We start from the raw sequence: 18096 nt of genomic DNA, 5'->3' as shown, positions 1-18096 counted from the left end.
AACAAATCAATTCTCCTTTTTTATAGATATACCATGACCTTGTATATGTATATATTGTTTACATTTGTCATAAATTATCAACAATAAAAAGGTTTAACTAACAAGAAGTGAACGATGGCATCAGGATCTGAAAGTGATCGTTTAATATCGGATGATTATAAAGCTAATAGATATATGCATGGGGGTGTAAGATTGTGTAGTATTACTGATACTGCTCAAGTAAGTATTAGTTTAAATTGTATTTGTTGGTTAAGCATATTACTAATGCTATGTGGTGTATATATTTGTTGTTTTATAGGTATTAGTATAGCCTTGTTTCATAGGTATGAGTATAGTCTAGGTTAGTTTTTAAATTTTTAAAGTATAAGAAAACTGTAGTTTTTAATTTTAGTGCAAAAAGTAATTTTATTTTTAGAATATTGAGGCAAATGGACAGAGAAAATTGTCAACTTTTTTTGGTGTAGTTGTGCCATGTTGTCTATCAATGTTTAGTGTAATTCTATTCTTGAGAATGGGTTTTATAGTTGGCCAAGCTGGTTTATTTGAATCCCTCGCCATGCTGCTGTTAGCTTATACCATCATTGGGTTTACTGTTTTGTCAATCTGTGCGATTTCGACCAATGGCGCGATAGAAGGGGGCGGGGCCTACTGTATCCTTTTTTACTTTCATTTTTATTTTGATAATTTTAAGTTGTCGTAAGGATATACCCACACATATTGTAATATTATTTTAAGCATATAGGCCAATTAACAATACAGTATATACATTTTATATGGGTTTAATTTAAAAACTATGCTTCAAAAATTTTAATGTAAATAAATACAAAATTAACATTTATTTTTTGCATTAACTTATTTCCTTAACTTTGTTTATTATAAAGTTATGATAAGTCGAGCATTGGGCCCAGAATTTGGGGGTGCAATCGGTTTAATGTTTTTTCTTGCAAACTGTGCCTCATCTGCATTGTATATATTTGGTATTGTTGAAGCCCTTCTTTCTTTCTTTGGAAAAGGAGGTCTCGTGTCTGGGTAAGTCTCCTGTTGGAATTGTTAATATGTTTACATTGGTCTTACATTTTATGAGGAACTTTTATTTTTAGTGAAGCTTGAAGTGTTGTTTAACATATTAATTTTTTTTATTTGTTTATTCTCAATGCGAAAAGGTTGACTTCACGACCTAAACATAAGTAACAGCAGTAACCCCGACCCAGTTTCGAGTTGTTAGCAATATTATAGATTATAAAAGCACCAATTAAACTCTAGTCTTTGATTTATTAAGATATGTTACGATTTGTTGTATAAAAAATAATTGTTTTTTAGAGATATTTTTCCATCTTCGTTTTGGTATAATTATCTTTATGGAACAGCAATTTTATTTATTTGTCTCGTTGTGTCTTTGGTTGGAGCAAATATTTATGCAAAAACAACTTTTCTTATTTTTGTGGTTGTAATTGCTTCTATTATATCAATAATCATAAGGTAAATTACTGTAAAATTTAAAAGTTAAAACCATAGTTGTAAAAAAAAAAAAAAATTTAATTAAAAATGTTTTATAATATATCTTAATCGTAGGTATTTCATTTTATTTTTTTGTTTTTAAAAAAACAAATTTTTTTTGTTTTAAAAAACATTTTTTTTAGCTTTTTTACATCACATGCATCCAATGTTGTAACAGAATGTAGCAAGGCAAGCAATATGTCAATAGATGTCAATTATACGGGTCTTAATTCTCAAACAATGCTTGCTAATTTATATCGTAAGTAATTTATAATTTATGCAACTAGCAGTATGTGTTAACCAAATTTTTATACACAAAAAATGTAACTTTTACATTTAGACACATAAATATTGTTACATTGTAGTAAATGTATTTGGTAATTGGCACATTTTTACCTTTTTTAATTAGGTTAATTTATAGTTTAATAGCTTATGTAAGTTCTTAATAATTATATTTTAAAAGATTAAATGCAATGTATATTCATTATTTAAACTCTTACATAATCTCTATTTATTTATTGTTCTTATTTAATTTACTTAAACACGAATGTTGAACCTTTAAGTAATTATATGACAAAATATATAAACCCTTATTTGTAACCTGATTTAAACAACTAGACTTTGTCTGTGTTTTGTTTAACTTTCTTTTACTTGTTTAGTTACTGGTTAAACATGATGTTTTACGCCATTTTTTGTTTGTTATTAGCTGAGTTTACCGTTGATTATTCCACGAATATGAAGCAAACTTTTGTGACGGTTTTTGCTGTTTTATTTAATGGTTGTACAGGAATAATGGCAGGGGCTAATATGTCAGGTAAAAAAGTAATATTTATTGTTACCAAGTACAGTAAAAATTGCTCAAAGTAATTTTTTTGGGTCAAAATTTTTTAACTTTTCTTTTTTTAAATTTTGACAAATTTTTTTAGGTGATTTAAAAAATCCAAGTCGGTCCATTCCAGTTGGAACGATAACAGCTTGTGGAGTTACCTTCTTTGTTTACACTGTTCTTGTGGTTCTCATAAGTGCCTCAACACCAAGGTAACTGCAGCAAATTTGACTCTATAAATTTTTTTTCAAAAAATCAATTTTTTTAGTAAGTTATCATAGACATTTATTTCAAATTTAAAAACTTGTTGGTAACAGTATAAAAATGGTATTAAATCTCGATTATTTGAAAATGATGTATATTTTTTTATAAATAATGACCTTAAAATTTTTCATATATGGTTTTAGGGACCTTTTACAATGTAACTACAGTTTCTTGTTACTAATCAACTTCTGGTCTCCATTCGTCGTGATCGGAGTCCTTGCCTCTTCACTCTCTGCTGCTCTAAGTTGTCTCATAGGAGCATCCAGAATTTTGTTGGCACTTGCAAGAGACGACCTTTTTGGTAAGTATTCTCAAATACCAATATATGTTGTTAGTATATTTGAAAGCAATGGGCAATGTTAATTTGCTGAAGGTATATTTTAGATTAAAGTTTAAAGTTTTATAAATATGTGTTTTAGATTAATAACATTTACTAAACTGTGCATATAAGCATTTAGAAAAAAGTATATTCTAATTTTGTTAATGTTAAAATTTATAATTATTTTAGGCAAACAGTTATTGCTCAACTAGGCAAACAGTTATTGCTCATTTATTTTTATGTGGTACTAAAAAACCCTTACCACCATGACCCTAAAAGTTTATTGCTTTACCACCACCTTAGTTAGACTGTTTTATTAATTTTTTACCCTTATTGTCCTTTTTTATTAAAGTTTATTTTTACTCAGGTTTTGTGTTAAGACCAGTCACTAAAACCACTCAGAATGGAAACCCAATCCCTGCTGTGCTTGCAACTTGGTTTCTAGTTCAAATAACTTTGTTTGCTGGTAAAGTCAACACAATCGCTCCAATTGTTACAATCTTTTTCCTTTTTTCTTATGCAGCCACCGATCTAGCTTGCCTGGCGTTAGAATGGGCTTCTGCTCCAAATTTTAGGTACATTATTTACTAAATAATAAAATAGATTTATTTTTAAAAAGTAAAAAATGTATTTACTGTATTTTTTTTTATTTTTAGGCCTACTTTTAAGTTATTCACGTGGCATACTTGCTTACTTGGCTTTCTAAGTTGTGTTGTAATGATGTTCCTTATTCAGCCCATCTACACTTCAGTCAGTTTTCTTGTTCTGATTGCTCTGCTTATTGTGATTCACTACAGGGCCCCAACTACTACATGGGGTTATATTAGTCAAGCTTTAATATTTCACCAAGTAAGTGTAAAAAATAAATTAAAATTTTTTAAATAAATATTGTGTAAAAAAAGACTTTATTTTTTGGTTTTTTTTTTTGCTTATATGTAAAAATGCATTTCTTTATTTAGGTTCGCAAGTACTTGCTTATGTTGGATATAAGAAAAGAACACGTTAAATTTTGGAGGCCACAAATTTTGCTGATGGTCAAAAATCCAAGAAGTTGTTCACAGTTAATTGATTTTATCAACTCAATCAAAAAATCTGGTAAAAAACAATCTTTTTATCATAAATTTTGATATCTGATCTGCAATTTTATAAAAACACCTAGTTTTTAGTCCAATGTGTTTAGTTTTACAAAAAAAATTTGCATTTTTTTGCAGGTTTGTATGTAATTGGACATGTTAATATTGGCAAGTTATCAGAAATGGAGACAGATGTAATAGCTACTGAGCATAAACATTGGTTAAACTTAGTTGATGAGCTCGGTGTGAAGGCTTTTGTTGAATTAACCCTCTCAAGTTCTGTAAGAGAAGGGGTTGAGCATCTTATCAGAATATCAGGTTTGTAAAAATTCTAAAAAAATTACAAAAATTAATTTTTTTGGGGGGTGATTAAAATTTTTTTCAGAATTTTGATTTTTGCTTTTTAGACAATTTGATTTTAATAGGCATGAACTTTTTTAACTTTATTCTATTTTTGTTATACAAATTATATTCACTTAGATATTAACATTTTTCAAGTTGATAATATTTCAAAAGTTACCTTATGTTAAGTGAGTTTTTACGAGCAAAGGAAGTGTTTAAATATTATGTTGTGTTATTAATCATATTAATTACTTCGACACCAGTTCATACAAGTGAGCATATTGCCTTATAACCGGTAATAAATAAATTTTAAAATATGCAGAAAAATTATGATGTAAAATCACATGACTACTTATAAATGACCAAAGTTTAAATCGGTAACATAATACTTCACTACCACACATAATAATTGCATATATAAACCATATGTTACATATTATTATCCTGTCAGCAGATTTATTTGTTTAAATAAATTGTAATGACTAAAATGCTTATAACAGCTATATATTTAATAGCTAATGGTTAATGCAGCATATATTTATTACTATATAAAACACATTAATTTTTGTGACTTGTGTGTATATTATATGTCTATAGTAACATATATTATATGACTTAGTTATTGGTTGATTTAATATGCATATACACTAAGCTCTGTGAACTAGTTTAATAAATATTCCTGCACTTTTCACACAGAAACAGGATGTCAATAAAATGTATAAACACCCTACTTAGAATAATAAACATTCGTCGTCATCTACAATATACCGTTATGTAATTTAGAAAATATTTTAGGTTGAATTGCAAAAAATTATTTTTTAAAATGTTATGTTGGCGCTTTCAATTGTTTAATTATTTTCTTTAATGACTGTTTTTTTTCTCTTATAGTTTGCGATTGAGTCATCATTTAATTTGTATTTTTAATAATTTCCTTTAACAAATTTGTTTGCAAATATTGCACAAATAAATTATGATGTAATCTTTAAAGAATTATTACTTTTCTAAAAACAACTAAACCGATATTCAATAAAATAATAATTCCAAACGTTACCTTTAGTTAATTGGCTAAAAAATAATGATAAAAAATTTGCATAGGGTCTTAAGGGCAAAGGTTAATTTTGGTTTGACTGTGGTTCAAATAATAAACAGTTGTAGATGGATTTATTATTCTGTTACTCACAAAATGTCTTTGTTTTTTATGCAACAATAAATTTTACTTCAAATTATATTTTTTAGGTCTAGGCGGGATGAAGCCCAACACTCTTGTTCTAGGTTTTCACGACAACAACCCACCTCAAGATACTTTCAATCAAGTTGGAGCTTTTCAGGATGACAAGCGTAGATCTGGGTAATTCTTTAAATAATTATTGAATCAGTAAAACTGATTATCTTGATTAAAGTTTATGATTTATCGACAGCATGGTGTAGTGGTAAAAATTAATAAATTTACCACACGGTCCTGGGTTTAATCTCCCGTGTTTCATGCGGTAGCACCTCTGATTAAGGATTTAAAATCAGTATGAACTCTTGCTAAGCCAAAACCAATCAGAATGTTATTTATTGAGCAATTATATTTAATAATATCTCGAACTGTCAAAGTCAACTCGAAAATGGGTCAAGGTAAAAAGTGATACACTTTGTTTAAGTTTAAAGCCGGTCTTTCTACAATAAAACTGTTTAATCCTACAGCTATTGTTTTTGTTAATACAATTTTGTGTATTTGCTTTTAACCAAATATCTTTGCATTTCAACTTAAACATTTTTAAATAGATCGCGATTATCTTCGTTTATGAACATGGAAGATGCTCCACAAAATGATGAGAAGTTTGAGTCTGGATTGTTTTTCACTCAACAAACAACTCAAGCTCATCACCAACAAAGCGTTCATGAATATATTTCAATCATCGCTGATGCTTTGAAGCTACAGAAAAACATTTGTATCGCAAGGAATTTTGACAAGGTAGTTCAACTTTACCTACTGCTCTCATGCTGTAGCACCCTTGAGTAAGACATTTTAAATGGTATAATCTCCTGCTAAGCCAGCACCTAATCAGCAGCATAATTATCGGGCAATTGTAATCTATATAGTATCCCAAACTGCTAAAGGCAATTTGAGACTGGGTCAAAGTAGCTAATATTACTCTATGTTTGAGTCGTAAAGTTGACCTTTCCATATAGAGGATAAATAAATGTCAAAAAAAAACATATTTTCTAAATATTATAATCAGTTTTAAAAACTTGATTTTTTTTAACTTCTTTCTATACTAACTAAAGCGACATTTATTTAAAACTAGTATTTTTTATTTCTTTATTAGTTAAACAAGGTAGAAATTATGAAAGCGAAAAAAACTGTTCATTACATCGACGTCTGGCCTACGAACTTCCTTAAACCTCTGACCGAAGACTCCTCCTCTACTTCGGTAATATAAAATCTTTATTTATTTTTGCTTTTGGTTAAGAACAGTTTTTTTTTTATAAAAAACATTTGTGAAATTTAGTCGACTTCATATTTTGACACGACAAGTGTTTTTCTTATGCAAATGGCTTGCATATTAAACATGGCCACCTTGTGGAAACAACACACAAAATTAAGGATATTTTTGTGTGTGGAGCCAGGGAATGAGAATTATCAGACACCAGGAGACCAAGAATTAGAAGTAAATAAATTTTTTTTTTTTTAATATTTAAAATTTTCCAAAAATAAAAATTTTAAATTTTTTTGAGGAATTTTTACAATCTGTAAGAATCGAAGCAGAAATAAAACAAGTCACTTGGGGTGACGTAAACAAGCCAGAAGAGGGCAGTAGTGAGCTGGGTATGAGCCCAACTGACCCTTCGATACAAACCCCATCACAAAATATTAAAAATAGGGAAGGTAGCGACAACTTACATGCTTGTACACAATCCTTTCCTAACTTGATTCAAAATAAAGAAGAATATTTAAAAGTAAGTTTAATTTTTAATAATTTTTAAGTACTGTGGCAGACTTGTGAAGTTGTCTTTATATCAGTTTATTGAAAAGTAAATTAATAGCAACACAATGTTATATGGCACTTAAGAAAGGCAAGAGGAATAAAGAAATTAGAAAGCAGTACTTACTATAGGATTTCATGTCATCAGATTCTAATAAAGTTAAAAAATGTAGTCATTATGTACCTGTAGCCTAGTTATGATAGTGTTCACCAAAGCAAGAGCTACAAAAAAATATATTTTGTGTATACATTTATAACGTAAAACTAACCCAATTTTGGGTTGCCTTTATTTTTTGGTATAATATTGTATGATTGTTAAGCCCCAAATTTTTAAATTTTTCATATTTTTTAGAGTATTAACCAACTTATTAAATCTCACTTAACGTCCACTGCTGTGACTTTTCTTTATCTTCCACCACCACCCAAGAATACCCAACAATATAACGACTACTTAGACATGCTTACTGAGATAAGCAACAATCTTGGCCCAACACTGTTTGTTCATGGTCTTTCACATGTTATTTCAACAACACTGTAATCATCAGAATTGCTGTAACTTCATCGTTGCATTTTACATTTTAACGCGCTTTTAGCATTTTACATTTTTCCCTTCAAAGGTAGGGTGAATCATTTGTTACCTCCAGCATTTATTTTGTTTTTGGTACTTTTACCAATAACTTGATTTTTGAGGTATTTCATCACCATAAACTTGTCTGTAATAGATTTTTTTATATCATCATGTTTAATTATGTCCAGCTGATGGTGTGATTTTTTTGCCTTACAAACCTTTTTTATACATTAACACAAACAATGATTTATATCAAATGTGCAATACATTAACATTCCCATATTGTGATCAAAAACTGTATTAATCTTATTTTGTATTTCTAGGGATGATAATGTTGTTACTGGTTTTATGCAAAAATCTTTATTCCTTTAAAAATAATACAAAAGCTCTGAACAAAGACTTAATGACAACATATTTATAGTTTCTTCTGCTAAAAAATGTTAGTTGCTATGGTGCCTATAAAATACAGTAAAGTTTGATTACCAATTTGTATTTTAGTCCTTTTTATGCTTTATGTTTTTCTAAATAATGCTTTTGCCTTGTTAGATGGACCTAAGTTAATAGCAAAGCCTTATCAACATTCCTAAAAATTGTTTTTTTTAATCTTGTGTACCTATATTTGCCTTTATAATATTTTAGTATTGAAGAAAATACAGTTTGATAACCTATTCTTAAAGTCAAAATATTATTAAAATATTAATTTCTTAGTTTTTTGATGCAAAATTTTGCTATGTTATTGTTACTGTTTTTGTGTAATTTAAAATAATTTAAATGTAACAATACCTGATACTCAGTTAAATATTTCACTTTAATTTCTTTTAATAAAGTATAAGACTTAAGTTTATTTGAAGTTAAAATTACAATAAAAACATTATTATAGCTCGATAAATTAAAAGTGCTGACACACTATATATGATGGAACTTTGATTTAATTACTTCAGAATACATTTTTTTTGGTACTATAAAGCTATCGCAACTCTGACACATTTCTTCTATTCAGAATAATTTTCTTTAAATGGCCAATATTTGTGCTCGGAAATCCTAAAAAAAAACATAATGTTAAGTTACAATTTGTGTTAATTGGTATTGACCAAAAGTTGATTTATTAATGAGAACGTTAAAGTTTTCACTGATTATATCGGCAGGGGTGTGTATCATGGTTTGGTCCCATACTAATACTAAATAAAATCTGGGTAGTACAACAGCTTTTTGTACTGCCTAGGTAGAAGTTCATTTTGTTTATGGCACCTTACCCAAGGGCACTAGAGCATGAAAGCAGTTGGGACTGAACCCAGGACCTTATGTTTAGATACCAAGTGTTTTATTCTATCACACAACATTTCTAGTGTATTTAATGTTTTAAAAGCAAGACTTTTCTTTTAACTTACCATTCTAGACCACATCCCCTAAAGTTTCTGTTAAAGCTTCCAATAACTTTCATATCATCTTCTGTCAACTCAAAGTCAAACAACTAAAAAAAACAATAAATTACGTTAACTAAAACCACTGTTAGTAATCCCTAACATAATGTACACATACTATTATATGACATATGCTTTATTGTTCGCATGTTAAGAAATATTATCAGCATGTTCAGATATATTTTAATGATTAAAGCTTACCTGAAAGTTGCTTAATATTCTTGATGGAGTTACACTTTTTGGGATAACAATAATTCCTCTTTGTAACTGAAACTTTAACACAACTTGAGCTGGGGTTTTGTTAAGACGATCGGCTATTTTTTTGATAGCCGGATCTTCCAACAGAATTGGTTCCCCTTCTTTAGCCCTGTAAAAAACGTATATAATTATTCAACGTTATTTAAGAAAATAATTGTAATTGTTGAGTTTCAGAATATATAGATGATAATGCAACATTAAATTTAACTATGTTATAGACTAGAGCATGAAGAACTAATTTTTTTTTAGGGGTTAACATGTGTCAACAAAAATAACAAATTATGATAATTTATGTACATAACCTACCCTAAACAAATTAGGTCAAGTTTTACCTTTGCCTTTACAGTGATTTAAAGTTTGTTTTAACAGTTTTGACAATGATTAATTAAACTGCAAAGCAAATATTGCAAGGTCTTACCAAGGTCTATCTGGTGAACCCAATGGACTGTATGCTGTAACAGTAATATTGTTACTTTGACAGTATTTGACCATTTTTTCTTGAACTAAGTAAGGATGAATTTCGATCTGATTAACAGCTGGGGGAATTGAGGCTTCTTTAATTATTCGGTTTATTTGATATTCATTGAAGTTAGACACTCCAATGCTTTTTATTAAACCCTCTTTTACCAATTCTTCCATAGCCTAAACATAGTAACTTTTTATAAAGGGTCTTAATATTTTATAAAGGGGTACATATAGTTTAAGATTGGGTACATGCTTAAACTTTATTATATTAAAAAAACTACTTGCCTTCCAAGTATCAACATAATCATCATCAGAGAAAATAAACTTGCCATTCTCGTCTTTTGGAAACAATTCACCTCTCTGCAAATTATATTTCGTCAATTTAATATAGTTTAAAGTACAGTTTCTTATAATTGGCTGTTTGGTTTGTTTTAGTTCATTTATAAAAGCTTTACATAACAATGAGTTACAACCATATGTGCCTTTGTTGCAATAGATTTTTTATTTATAAAAGTCGGTTACATTAATGTATCCCTGTGGCCAATGAATCAAATACAGATCCAAGTAGGTTGTTTGTAAACTTTTTAAAGAGTCCATAAAAGTTTTTCGGACATCTTTAGGAGCGTGGAAAGTGTTCCAAATCTAAGGAAAATATATCAAACAAATAAACTAAATACGAGTAAATGTTTAAAGCAACTTTTGATGATGATTATCATATGCTACCAATAGAATAGTTTATTTTTAAATTCAGCAGCACAAATTATTGTAAAATCATATTACTTTTGTACAGAAATACATAAGTACACAAAGAAAATTTCAGTATTCCATTTATTAATGTTTAAAATACATTGTAAATGCAACTTGATTCTGAATTGATTTACAAACCTTGCTGGTGATAAATAAATCCTCTCTCTTCACTTTTCCTTCCTTGATTTTATTCGCTATTCCAGTTCCTACTTCATCTTCATTTTGGTAACACAACGCACAATCAATATGACGATATCCGTTGTCAATTGCACACTCTACAGCTTGTTGGACTGCTCCTTTAGGCGACTATAACATAGGGCTTAGTAAGTGTTTTTTTTATGGTTATTTTAGACTTTGTAAAAGAGTTTAAGTTGAACCAAATTATGATAGCGTTGTTCTCTATTTGTGTTAAAATGTTTTGTTTGAAGTGTCATGAATGTTTAAGTATACATGGTGTGTAACTTTTTAAAAGCATATTTAACAATTTATTATTCTTTAAAAATTTAATATTAATTCTTATATATATTGTTAAATTAAACAAGTACTTACTTTCCATGTTCCCAGTCCAACTACTGGCATATCAGCCCCAGAACTTAATTTAATGTTAGGTACAGCCATTTTTCCTGTTTCAAACTAAATTAATAAAATAATATTTATTAGTAAAACTTAAGCAGTTAGTACCTACTATATCAGGGAAATACCCTGCTGTGTAATGCTAACGTCACAGAATTACTGTCAAGTAATCTTACAGGCATCTTAATTTTAATTAAATAGTTAGCTAGACAGTTAAAGCACATTTATTTCTGCTCTATTTTAGGGCTGGTTAATACTGCGCATACATTGTAGTTAAAATGTCTGATCATTAAATTGACCGTCAATAGGAAATTCGATTGTTTCCGTAAACATTATTCTTTCTAGGCACGTTTTGAAAGGTTACGCCGAACTGAGGCATTACTTACAGGAAAAGTTTAAGTTTAAAAAATAAATGTGTGTAGCACCAACAATTAGACGATAGGTCACGGCTTTTAACTCGTTTGACAGAAAAAAGAAGTGCTACAACTTACCATCAAAAACAGTATTTTAATTTACGATATATGTTAATTCAGAGCCCACACTTGTATGTTTAGGCTATGTTTTTTAGTTATGCAATAGTTAAAAAGTAAAATACACTTATATTAAAAGGAATTTACTTACTTTTCTATGCTGCAAAATTCGCGCCGTTTTCTGATTAGTCAGCAAGTTAGATCCACCGGTAAAAAAGAACTTGTGACACGATTTCAAAACGCGGACATGGTTAAAATTCGTCATTTTGCAAATATTTGCCATCGCATACACATTAACTATACCTTATATGATATATTTAAGCTAACAGTCCTGTGTAAAAGTTTTGTTTGGTTAATGATAACTAGTTTAAATTGAACGCGGCAATTCAACTGCGTAACTACATACTTAACTAAATTGTAAGTATTAGTAAACTTATATTGTACGGCTGCGAGTTTCTGGCCTATGTTAAATCTATTGCTACCTAATTTAGAACTATAAAGTATCATATTTCACAATCTAAAACGGAAACATTTCTTGACATTCAACCTTCGTGCATTTTTTTGTTATAATGGCAAAACCCAACTACATAGCTTAAAAGTATATTTTTATTTCATATTGCGTACGAGTTAGTTAACATTTGGTATAAAACGGGTTTGTATTTGTAGAATAACTTACGGAAATCAAAATTTTCCTAAAATACCATCTGTCCGGACGTGTATTTTAACATAATGTTAGTGATTTTTTGCATATTGCATGTAAAACTTAGGTTATATTGTTTCGAGAGGAAATAGCTGGTTGGAAGTGATAATTTAAAACACAATAACACACTTTATTTACACGATATTACATAAATTGTCTTTTAACTTTACTAAAATTTCTAAATGAAAGGTAGTATTTTAATAATTTTACAAAGAATACATTTTTTGAATTGGCTTTGCATGTAAATTTGTATCGTCCCTAAAGAATTTATTTAAATAAGCAACAACGCGATCCGCGACTGTCGTGACGTCATCAGAATAAAACGCAGTGTCGCACCAGACGAAAATCACGTGACCACAAGCTGCCAGGCTCAGTTCAGTCTGAAAATATGTTTAAAAATATTGCCTAAAAACGCTAACAACTGGTTTAGTTAAGATACCTGAGATTTTTAATAAAATGGCCTTTTACAGTTTAGGCAAATCTTTTAGGCTTTTTAGGGATTGTAATTTATACTCAAAAATCTTATTTTACATAGAAATCCCAACCTTAAATGCATTGTTAATATTTTTTCCCACTCCAATAGTTAAAATAAGATCCGACATTTTTCTTCCCTCTGCATATGTTCTTTCTAAACTTCTTGCTAACTTCCAACGGTTAATTGAAGTTGGCGATGTTCGGTTTCTGTCTTTAGCGTCCGTACCTGTAAAGGAATTAAAATAAAATTGTAAAAATAAACGCTTAAATAGCTTATATATTAAGTAAAACATCAAGATAATTAAACCTATTTCCATAAACATTAAATGCAAGAAAATTGATTTAACAGCTTGATTTAAATAAGACATTGTTACCTGACCACTGCATCACTATAACAACCACGTTCAACGCATTGAATCTATCTCCTTGGTGTTGTGTTGTGACGTATTTATGAGTAAATTTCAATGCGTTTTCGACATACAAAATATCATTTTTCCTTCTACAAGTGGGTTTAATTGAACTGATTTTATGGGAAATTTCATGATTGTTCAGTTTGTCTTTTAAAAGTGAATGGACCGTCTGCCAGTGGCCAAAAGAAACCTAAAAAATCAAGTTATTTAAAACGTTGTTATACACCTCCTTTGATAGTAATACTCTAATTGTTTTTTTTAAATACCATAGCAAGGCCATTTGTTTTTTCGTGTAAATATTTAGGTCTCCACTTGTCGACCAACGACTTCATAAATAATTTTGATCTTTCAAAATTCTCAGTTATATGAAATCTTGTGGTTGTGTGGTTACATATAGATGTTGTTGCGTCCATTAAAAATACCATGTCGACATTTGATTGCAGTAACTCTAACAAAAAAAAACAAATGTTGTTGCATTAATTTATGAATAGTTAAAAAATGATTGGCGTTATATCTATAAAAGATTTATTTTTAACTATCATAGTAAATTTTTGGTAAGTCACCGCAGATTACGTTTTATTTCTTTGTTTGCCTTTTCTGCCAATGAAAGATCGATATTCGCGTGGTCGGTAGTGGGCGCTCTGGTGTAACGAAGTGGTGGTTTAGTGACTGGTTGGGTGGTGGTTGTAAAATCATTGTCATGTGATCTTGGTTGAAAATTACCTGGTATTGAAATAAAACAATGGTCACAAGTTTTTATGGACAATTTGTCACTTCGTTAAATACTACACAAAGTTCAAAAAGTAAAATATAGTCCTGATAACTTTTTTACCATTTATGACGTTTTGACACGTGACTTCGTAAAATCTGACGTCATCAATCGCAATGTCGCCAAAAATACTTCGAACGCTTCCTTGAATTATTATGTGAGAAAAAGGAAAAGAAGAAGGTAAGTCGATCCACGTCACGGTCCAATCGTCAAATGGGTAATAATCAATTACCCCCTTATCCCAAATTATTTTCTCTACATTCTAGAAAATATATGTAAAAAGAAAAACCAAATTTTAGGATATTTTAAAGTTATTCTGGGACACTTTTATTGCTTGTCAATATTTTATTAAACAATTAAATTTATATGATGGTAAAAATATTAAATTTTCCTATAAACTTAAGTAAACAAAATATCAAAAAACAAAGTGTATATACCGATATTTCGTTCCTGAGTAGAATTGTAATATTTCCTGTATTGTAACCTCGCATATGATGCCAGAACGAAAAGCAATAACTTGTTGCTGGGTTGAGGTTTAATTCCGAGCTTATAAGTCGTGCAATGTCTCCTTCGTAATGCTTACTTGAGGGAATGTAAATGTAACTACTACCTTAAAAATAATAAGTTTATAAAAACATGACAGCAGTGGGAGTCGATCTTACAGCCTTATACAGTGATTTAAAAAACTGTCCGAATCTTTTTAAACTTTTACCCTTTACTATTTATGGTAGGGTGTGTTTTAAACTTAACTTCAACTTACTATTAGTCGTATGATCGTGCTCAGGCCCGGTCAATATAAATGGATTTTGTTTCTCTCTTGACCTTCCGTGATTTAACCTCCATTTAAATTGTCCTATGACGTCATCGTGCGTCCATCCACAGGTATTTCCACTATCGAAATCACAGTCAAGGTGATTCCCTCTATCGTCAATATCTAATACGCGATTGAATAGAAATTACATGAAAGCACAGAATACTGTTGTTAATAGATTTTTTTATTTGAATATACCTAAGTTAATAGGCGTAATAAATTACAAGTTTGTCGTTTAATAAGAATAAAAATAACCTTGTTTAAAATTTTTCGCGCTATTAACGCAAGGTCCGTTATTTAAGGTGACGTCATCAAGTTGTACGTAATTCCCGCCAAAAACTATCGCTTCGAATAAAATTTGGAAAACACCATTTTCTTGTAACGTAATACTGTAAAGATATAAAGTTAGAGCTGTTATGGTATTTAGTCAATTAATTTTTTTTGTTTTTGTCACTTGCCTATGATTTTTCCATTGTTCCATTCCGTATTCCTCATCTATTGAAACCAATTTATTTTTAAATTTTGAAAAGTTTTCTTGCTTAGCTTGCAAATTTAAATGGGCTTTGTCTGGGTTGACATCATTTCTGAAAAATTAAATGAATTCAAGTTAGGTTGATAAGAAGGTTGCAGACATTAAAATATTGCTAGCTTGCATAATTTTGCATTCTTTCCTAATATAGATATGCCAGTTTGCTAAACAAAATCAAAATAAAAATCGCGATTTTACAAATTTTAATTGCCATTTAAAAATATTTACCTAAATTTATATAATTTCAATTTGTGATATTTTATTAGGTTAAAATAAATACCTTTTAAGCCATATTATTAATGACCCTGATCCGGATATTTTATATGAGAATGAAATACAAATTTGTCCTTTTATTATAAATGCAGGGCTAGATACAATGGCGCTTGCATGGGATTTTAAATTTACTAAAAACAAAAAATGCATGTTAATTTTTACGTAAAAGTAAAATTTAAACCTCAATTTTTTGAAGTTTTAAATCAAAAATTTTAATATACCTGTTGTTAAAGGGACGTAAGTTTTAAGTGTGTTATTGTAAACTTTCCAACCAAAGTTTATATGTTTTTCTGTCTCCCATCCACATTTCTCCCCAATATCAAAAGAGCAATTGAAATGACTCCGTTTTTCTAAAAAAAAAAAAAAAAAAAAAATAATATTTTAACTTTTGAAATTGTTTTTTAAATAGCTGCTATAAATACCGATAAACGTAAAATATAGATATGGACAGCTTAAAAATCTAGAAAAATATATAAAAATTAATTATACCTTTAATATCCAAGCAGGTTTGGTTGGTTGCTATTTCAAAATCCTCGATTCCAATCTCACCATTCAATATATTACCAACAACTTGAATTCGATATTTGCTGGGTTTAATTTGAATAAAATTTTGGTTCCAAACATTAATTTGGCTGCCAGCACTTTCCCATTTAATGTTAGGACCTTATATTAAAAATATTTAGTTATTTTATTGGGTTTTATTTTTAGATACAAAAATGAAAAATAAAATATATGTTTACCCTTGCCTTGTGACGTAATAATTATCGTCAGATGATTCTCTATTTCTTCGGTGACGTCATGCAAGAAATAGTCAAAATAAAGACAAGATGTTGTTTTAATTTTAACCGTGAAACTATAAAAATAAATGTAGTTGTTATATAATAAATCCACCATTACGCCTTATATGGTAACGCCTTTATTTCGCATTGAAAGCGTTCGAATTAGGTTTTTTTTGCGTCGTTACTTTAAAAACGCAACTTATTTTTAGTGCAGATACGTTGACGTTCTTAATTTAATTAAATCTTTTTTATAATTAAAAAAACAGCAGTGAGTAATATCATAAACTAGACCCTAGCAAAGTTTAAAGGCATGACGTTTGTTTGTTTACTTAAAATTTTGCGTGGTCTTTGGTGGGATAGCATTTGACGTTGTTGTTAAGTATATTCCATTGCCGTTTCCAGTAATCTTGGTTCGAAAAATATCTGAAGACCAATCCTGTATATCTTTGAGATTTGGTAAGAATTCCCATAGTTGTAAATGACTGCCAAGCGACCTGTTAAAAAATGTGAAAATTAAAAGTACAGCAAAAGGACGCAGGCTGGATTTAAATATAAGTATTCAGTAAATTTTGAGTCATAAAACGTAAGTAGTCTACATTACAAGCTACAGGCCGAATTGTTACTAAAAATAAACAAAAAAAATACAGTCTGTCCAAAATAACTCGGACATTTTTAGTACATAAATCGATTTTTTAAGTTTTCTGTTGTCTATTTGTAACAGACACTAGTCTGTCAAATTGTAGCATATGTTTTAATTCGGATATAGAGTTAGTTATATTTAGACGTAAGGTTGTTTTACCATGTTGACTTTAAGTTTTTCGCAGCCCACCTTCCATATTAAGCTATTCTAAAGTCGTTAATATAGAGTAGTAGTTGTTGCTTACATTAAAAACCCGGTGTTTGTACTTGGCAAATATTAGACCAAAGTTTAAGGGCTTAAGCTTAAACATTAACAGAGCAAAAATTTAAGTAAAGCTTCGCAAAATACTAAACTTAGACTACCATTTAGCAAAGTCCAAGTCAGTGTTTATTTATTGGACTTTTTTATTATAAATTTCAATGTATTAAAATAACATTATGATTGGCAATTTTTTAGATAAAATAGCAATAAAAATTTATGTTTTGAAATTCAATGCACAATGACTATGTTTAACTTTAATCTAAGCTTTATTAGGGCACCAAATTCAACCCCTTGTGTGATATAATAAGGTACGTAAATACGTCCTTGTGTGATATAATAAGGTACGTTAATATCAGTTGTACGTATAACGTGTAAGCGTAAGTGTTACAGCATGCAAGAATGATTCACGTTAACTTACCCAGTAGCCTGTTTTTTCTTTTGAAGAGTGTCGATGAGTTGCTGTGGGCGCTGAAAAATAATAACACAGTAGTTAGTTAGCCATTGTAGGAAAATAATTTTTAAACAAGCAGGTTTTTTTTTTTTTTTTGACGTACTTTAGCTGGTAGTTGAAACGGCAAGTCGCCAAAATTATATTTTTTTCTAACGTCGATTGTGGTTTCGCATGGAATATTATTAGACTGTATTTCGTCAAGGC

The 18096-nt window shown here is 29.4% G+C and overlaps 2 protein-coding genes across 2 annotated transcripts; one reads left to right on the top strand and one right to left on the bottom strand.

The window, feature by feature from the left end:
- The first annotated feature begins 31 nt into the window (after window positions 1-31).
- Window positions 32-8649, top strand: LOC145745697 (solute carrier family 12 member 9-like). Its single transcript, XM_082563842.1, has 18 exons — window positions 32-219; window positions 416-650; window positions 882-1029; window positions 1321-1479; window positions 1641-1756; window positions 2204-2311; window positions 2424-2535; window positions 2731-2888; window positions 3274-3481; window positions 3563-3755; window positions 3866-4001; window positions 4118-4297; window positions 5558-5669; window positions 6092-6281; window positions 6637-6741; window positions 6820-6978; window positions 7046-7267; window positions 7646-8649. The coding sequence occupies exons 1-18, from the start codon at window positions 115-117 to the stop codon at window positions 7829-7831; spliced, it is 2832 nt and encodes a 943-aa protein (XP_082419968.1). The 5' UTR covers window positions 32-114; the 3' UTR covers window positions 7832-8649.
- A 40-nt stretch (window positions 8650-8689) lies between these two features.
- On the bottom strand, window positions 8690-12116 carry LOC145746176 (aldo-keto reductase family 1 member B1-like). Its single transcript, XM_082564378.1, has 9 exons — window positions 11947-12116; window positions 11302-11385; window positions 10891-11058; window positions 10528-10647; window positions 10291-10365; window positions 9959-10182; window positions 9484-9649; window positions 9250-9332; window positions 8690-8902 (listed from the first exon to the last, which is right to left on the bottom strand). Exons 1-9 carry the CDS (start codon window positions 12076-12078, stop codon window positions 8854-8856), a joined length of 1101 nt encoding a protein of 366 aa, XP_082420504.1. The 5' UTR covers window positions 12079-12116; the 3' UTR covers window positions 8690-8853.
- Between the last annotated feature and the right edge of the window lie 5980 nt (window positions 12117-18096).

The sequence above is a fragment of the Corella eumyota genome, chromosome 3 (genome assembly GCF_963082875.1).
Source record: "Corella eumyota chromosome 3, kaCorEumy4.1, whole genome shotgun sequence".
Taxonomy (NCBI): domain Eukaryota; kingdom Metazoa; phylum Chordata; class Ascidiacea; order Phlebobranchia; family Corellidae; genus Corella; species Corella eumyota.
Note: the sequence above shows the minus strand (reverse complement) of the source record. Positions and strands in the feature narration are given on the sequence as shown.

Coding starts and splice junctions, on each gene's coding strand:
- LOC145745697 (XM_082563842.1), top strand. CDS start 115: ATGGCATCAGGATCTGAAAGTGATCGTTTAATATCGGATGATTATAAA. Junction 220..415: donor GTATTACTGATACTGCTCAA/GTAAGTATTAGT, acceptor TTTTATTTTTAG/AATATTGAGGCAAATGGACA. Junction 651..881: donor AGAAGGGGGCGGGGCCTACT/GTATCCTTTTTT, acceptor TTTATTATAAAG/TTATGATAAGTCGAGCATTG.
- LOC145746176 (XM_082564378.1), bottom strand. CDS start 12,078: ATGGCAAATATTTGCAAAATGACGAATTTTAACCATGTCCGCGTTTTG. Junction 11,059..11,301: donor TTGGACTGGGAACATGGAAA/GTAAGTACTTGT, acceptor CCTATGTTATAG/TCGCCTAAAGGAGCAGTCCA. Junction 9,650..9,958: donor GGTTCACCAGATAGACCTTG/GTAAGACCTTGC, acceptor CGTTTTTTACAG/GGCTAAAGAAGGGGAACCAA.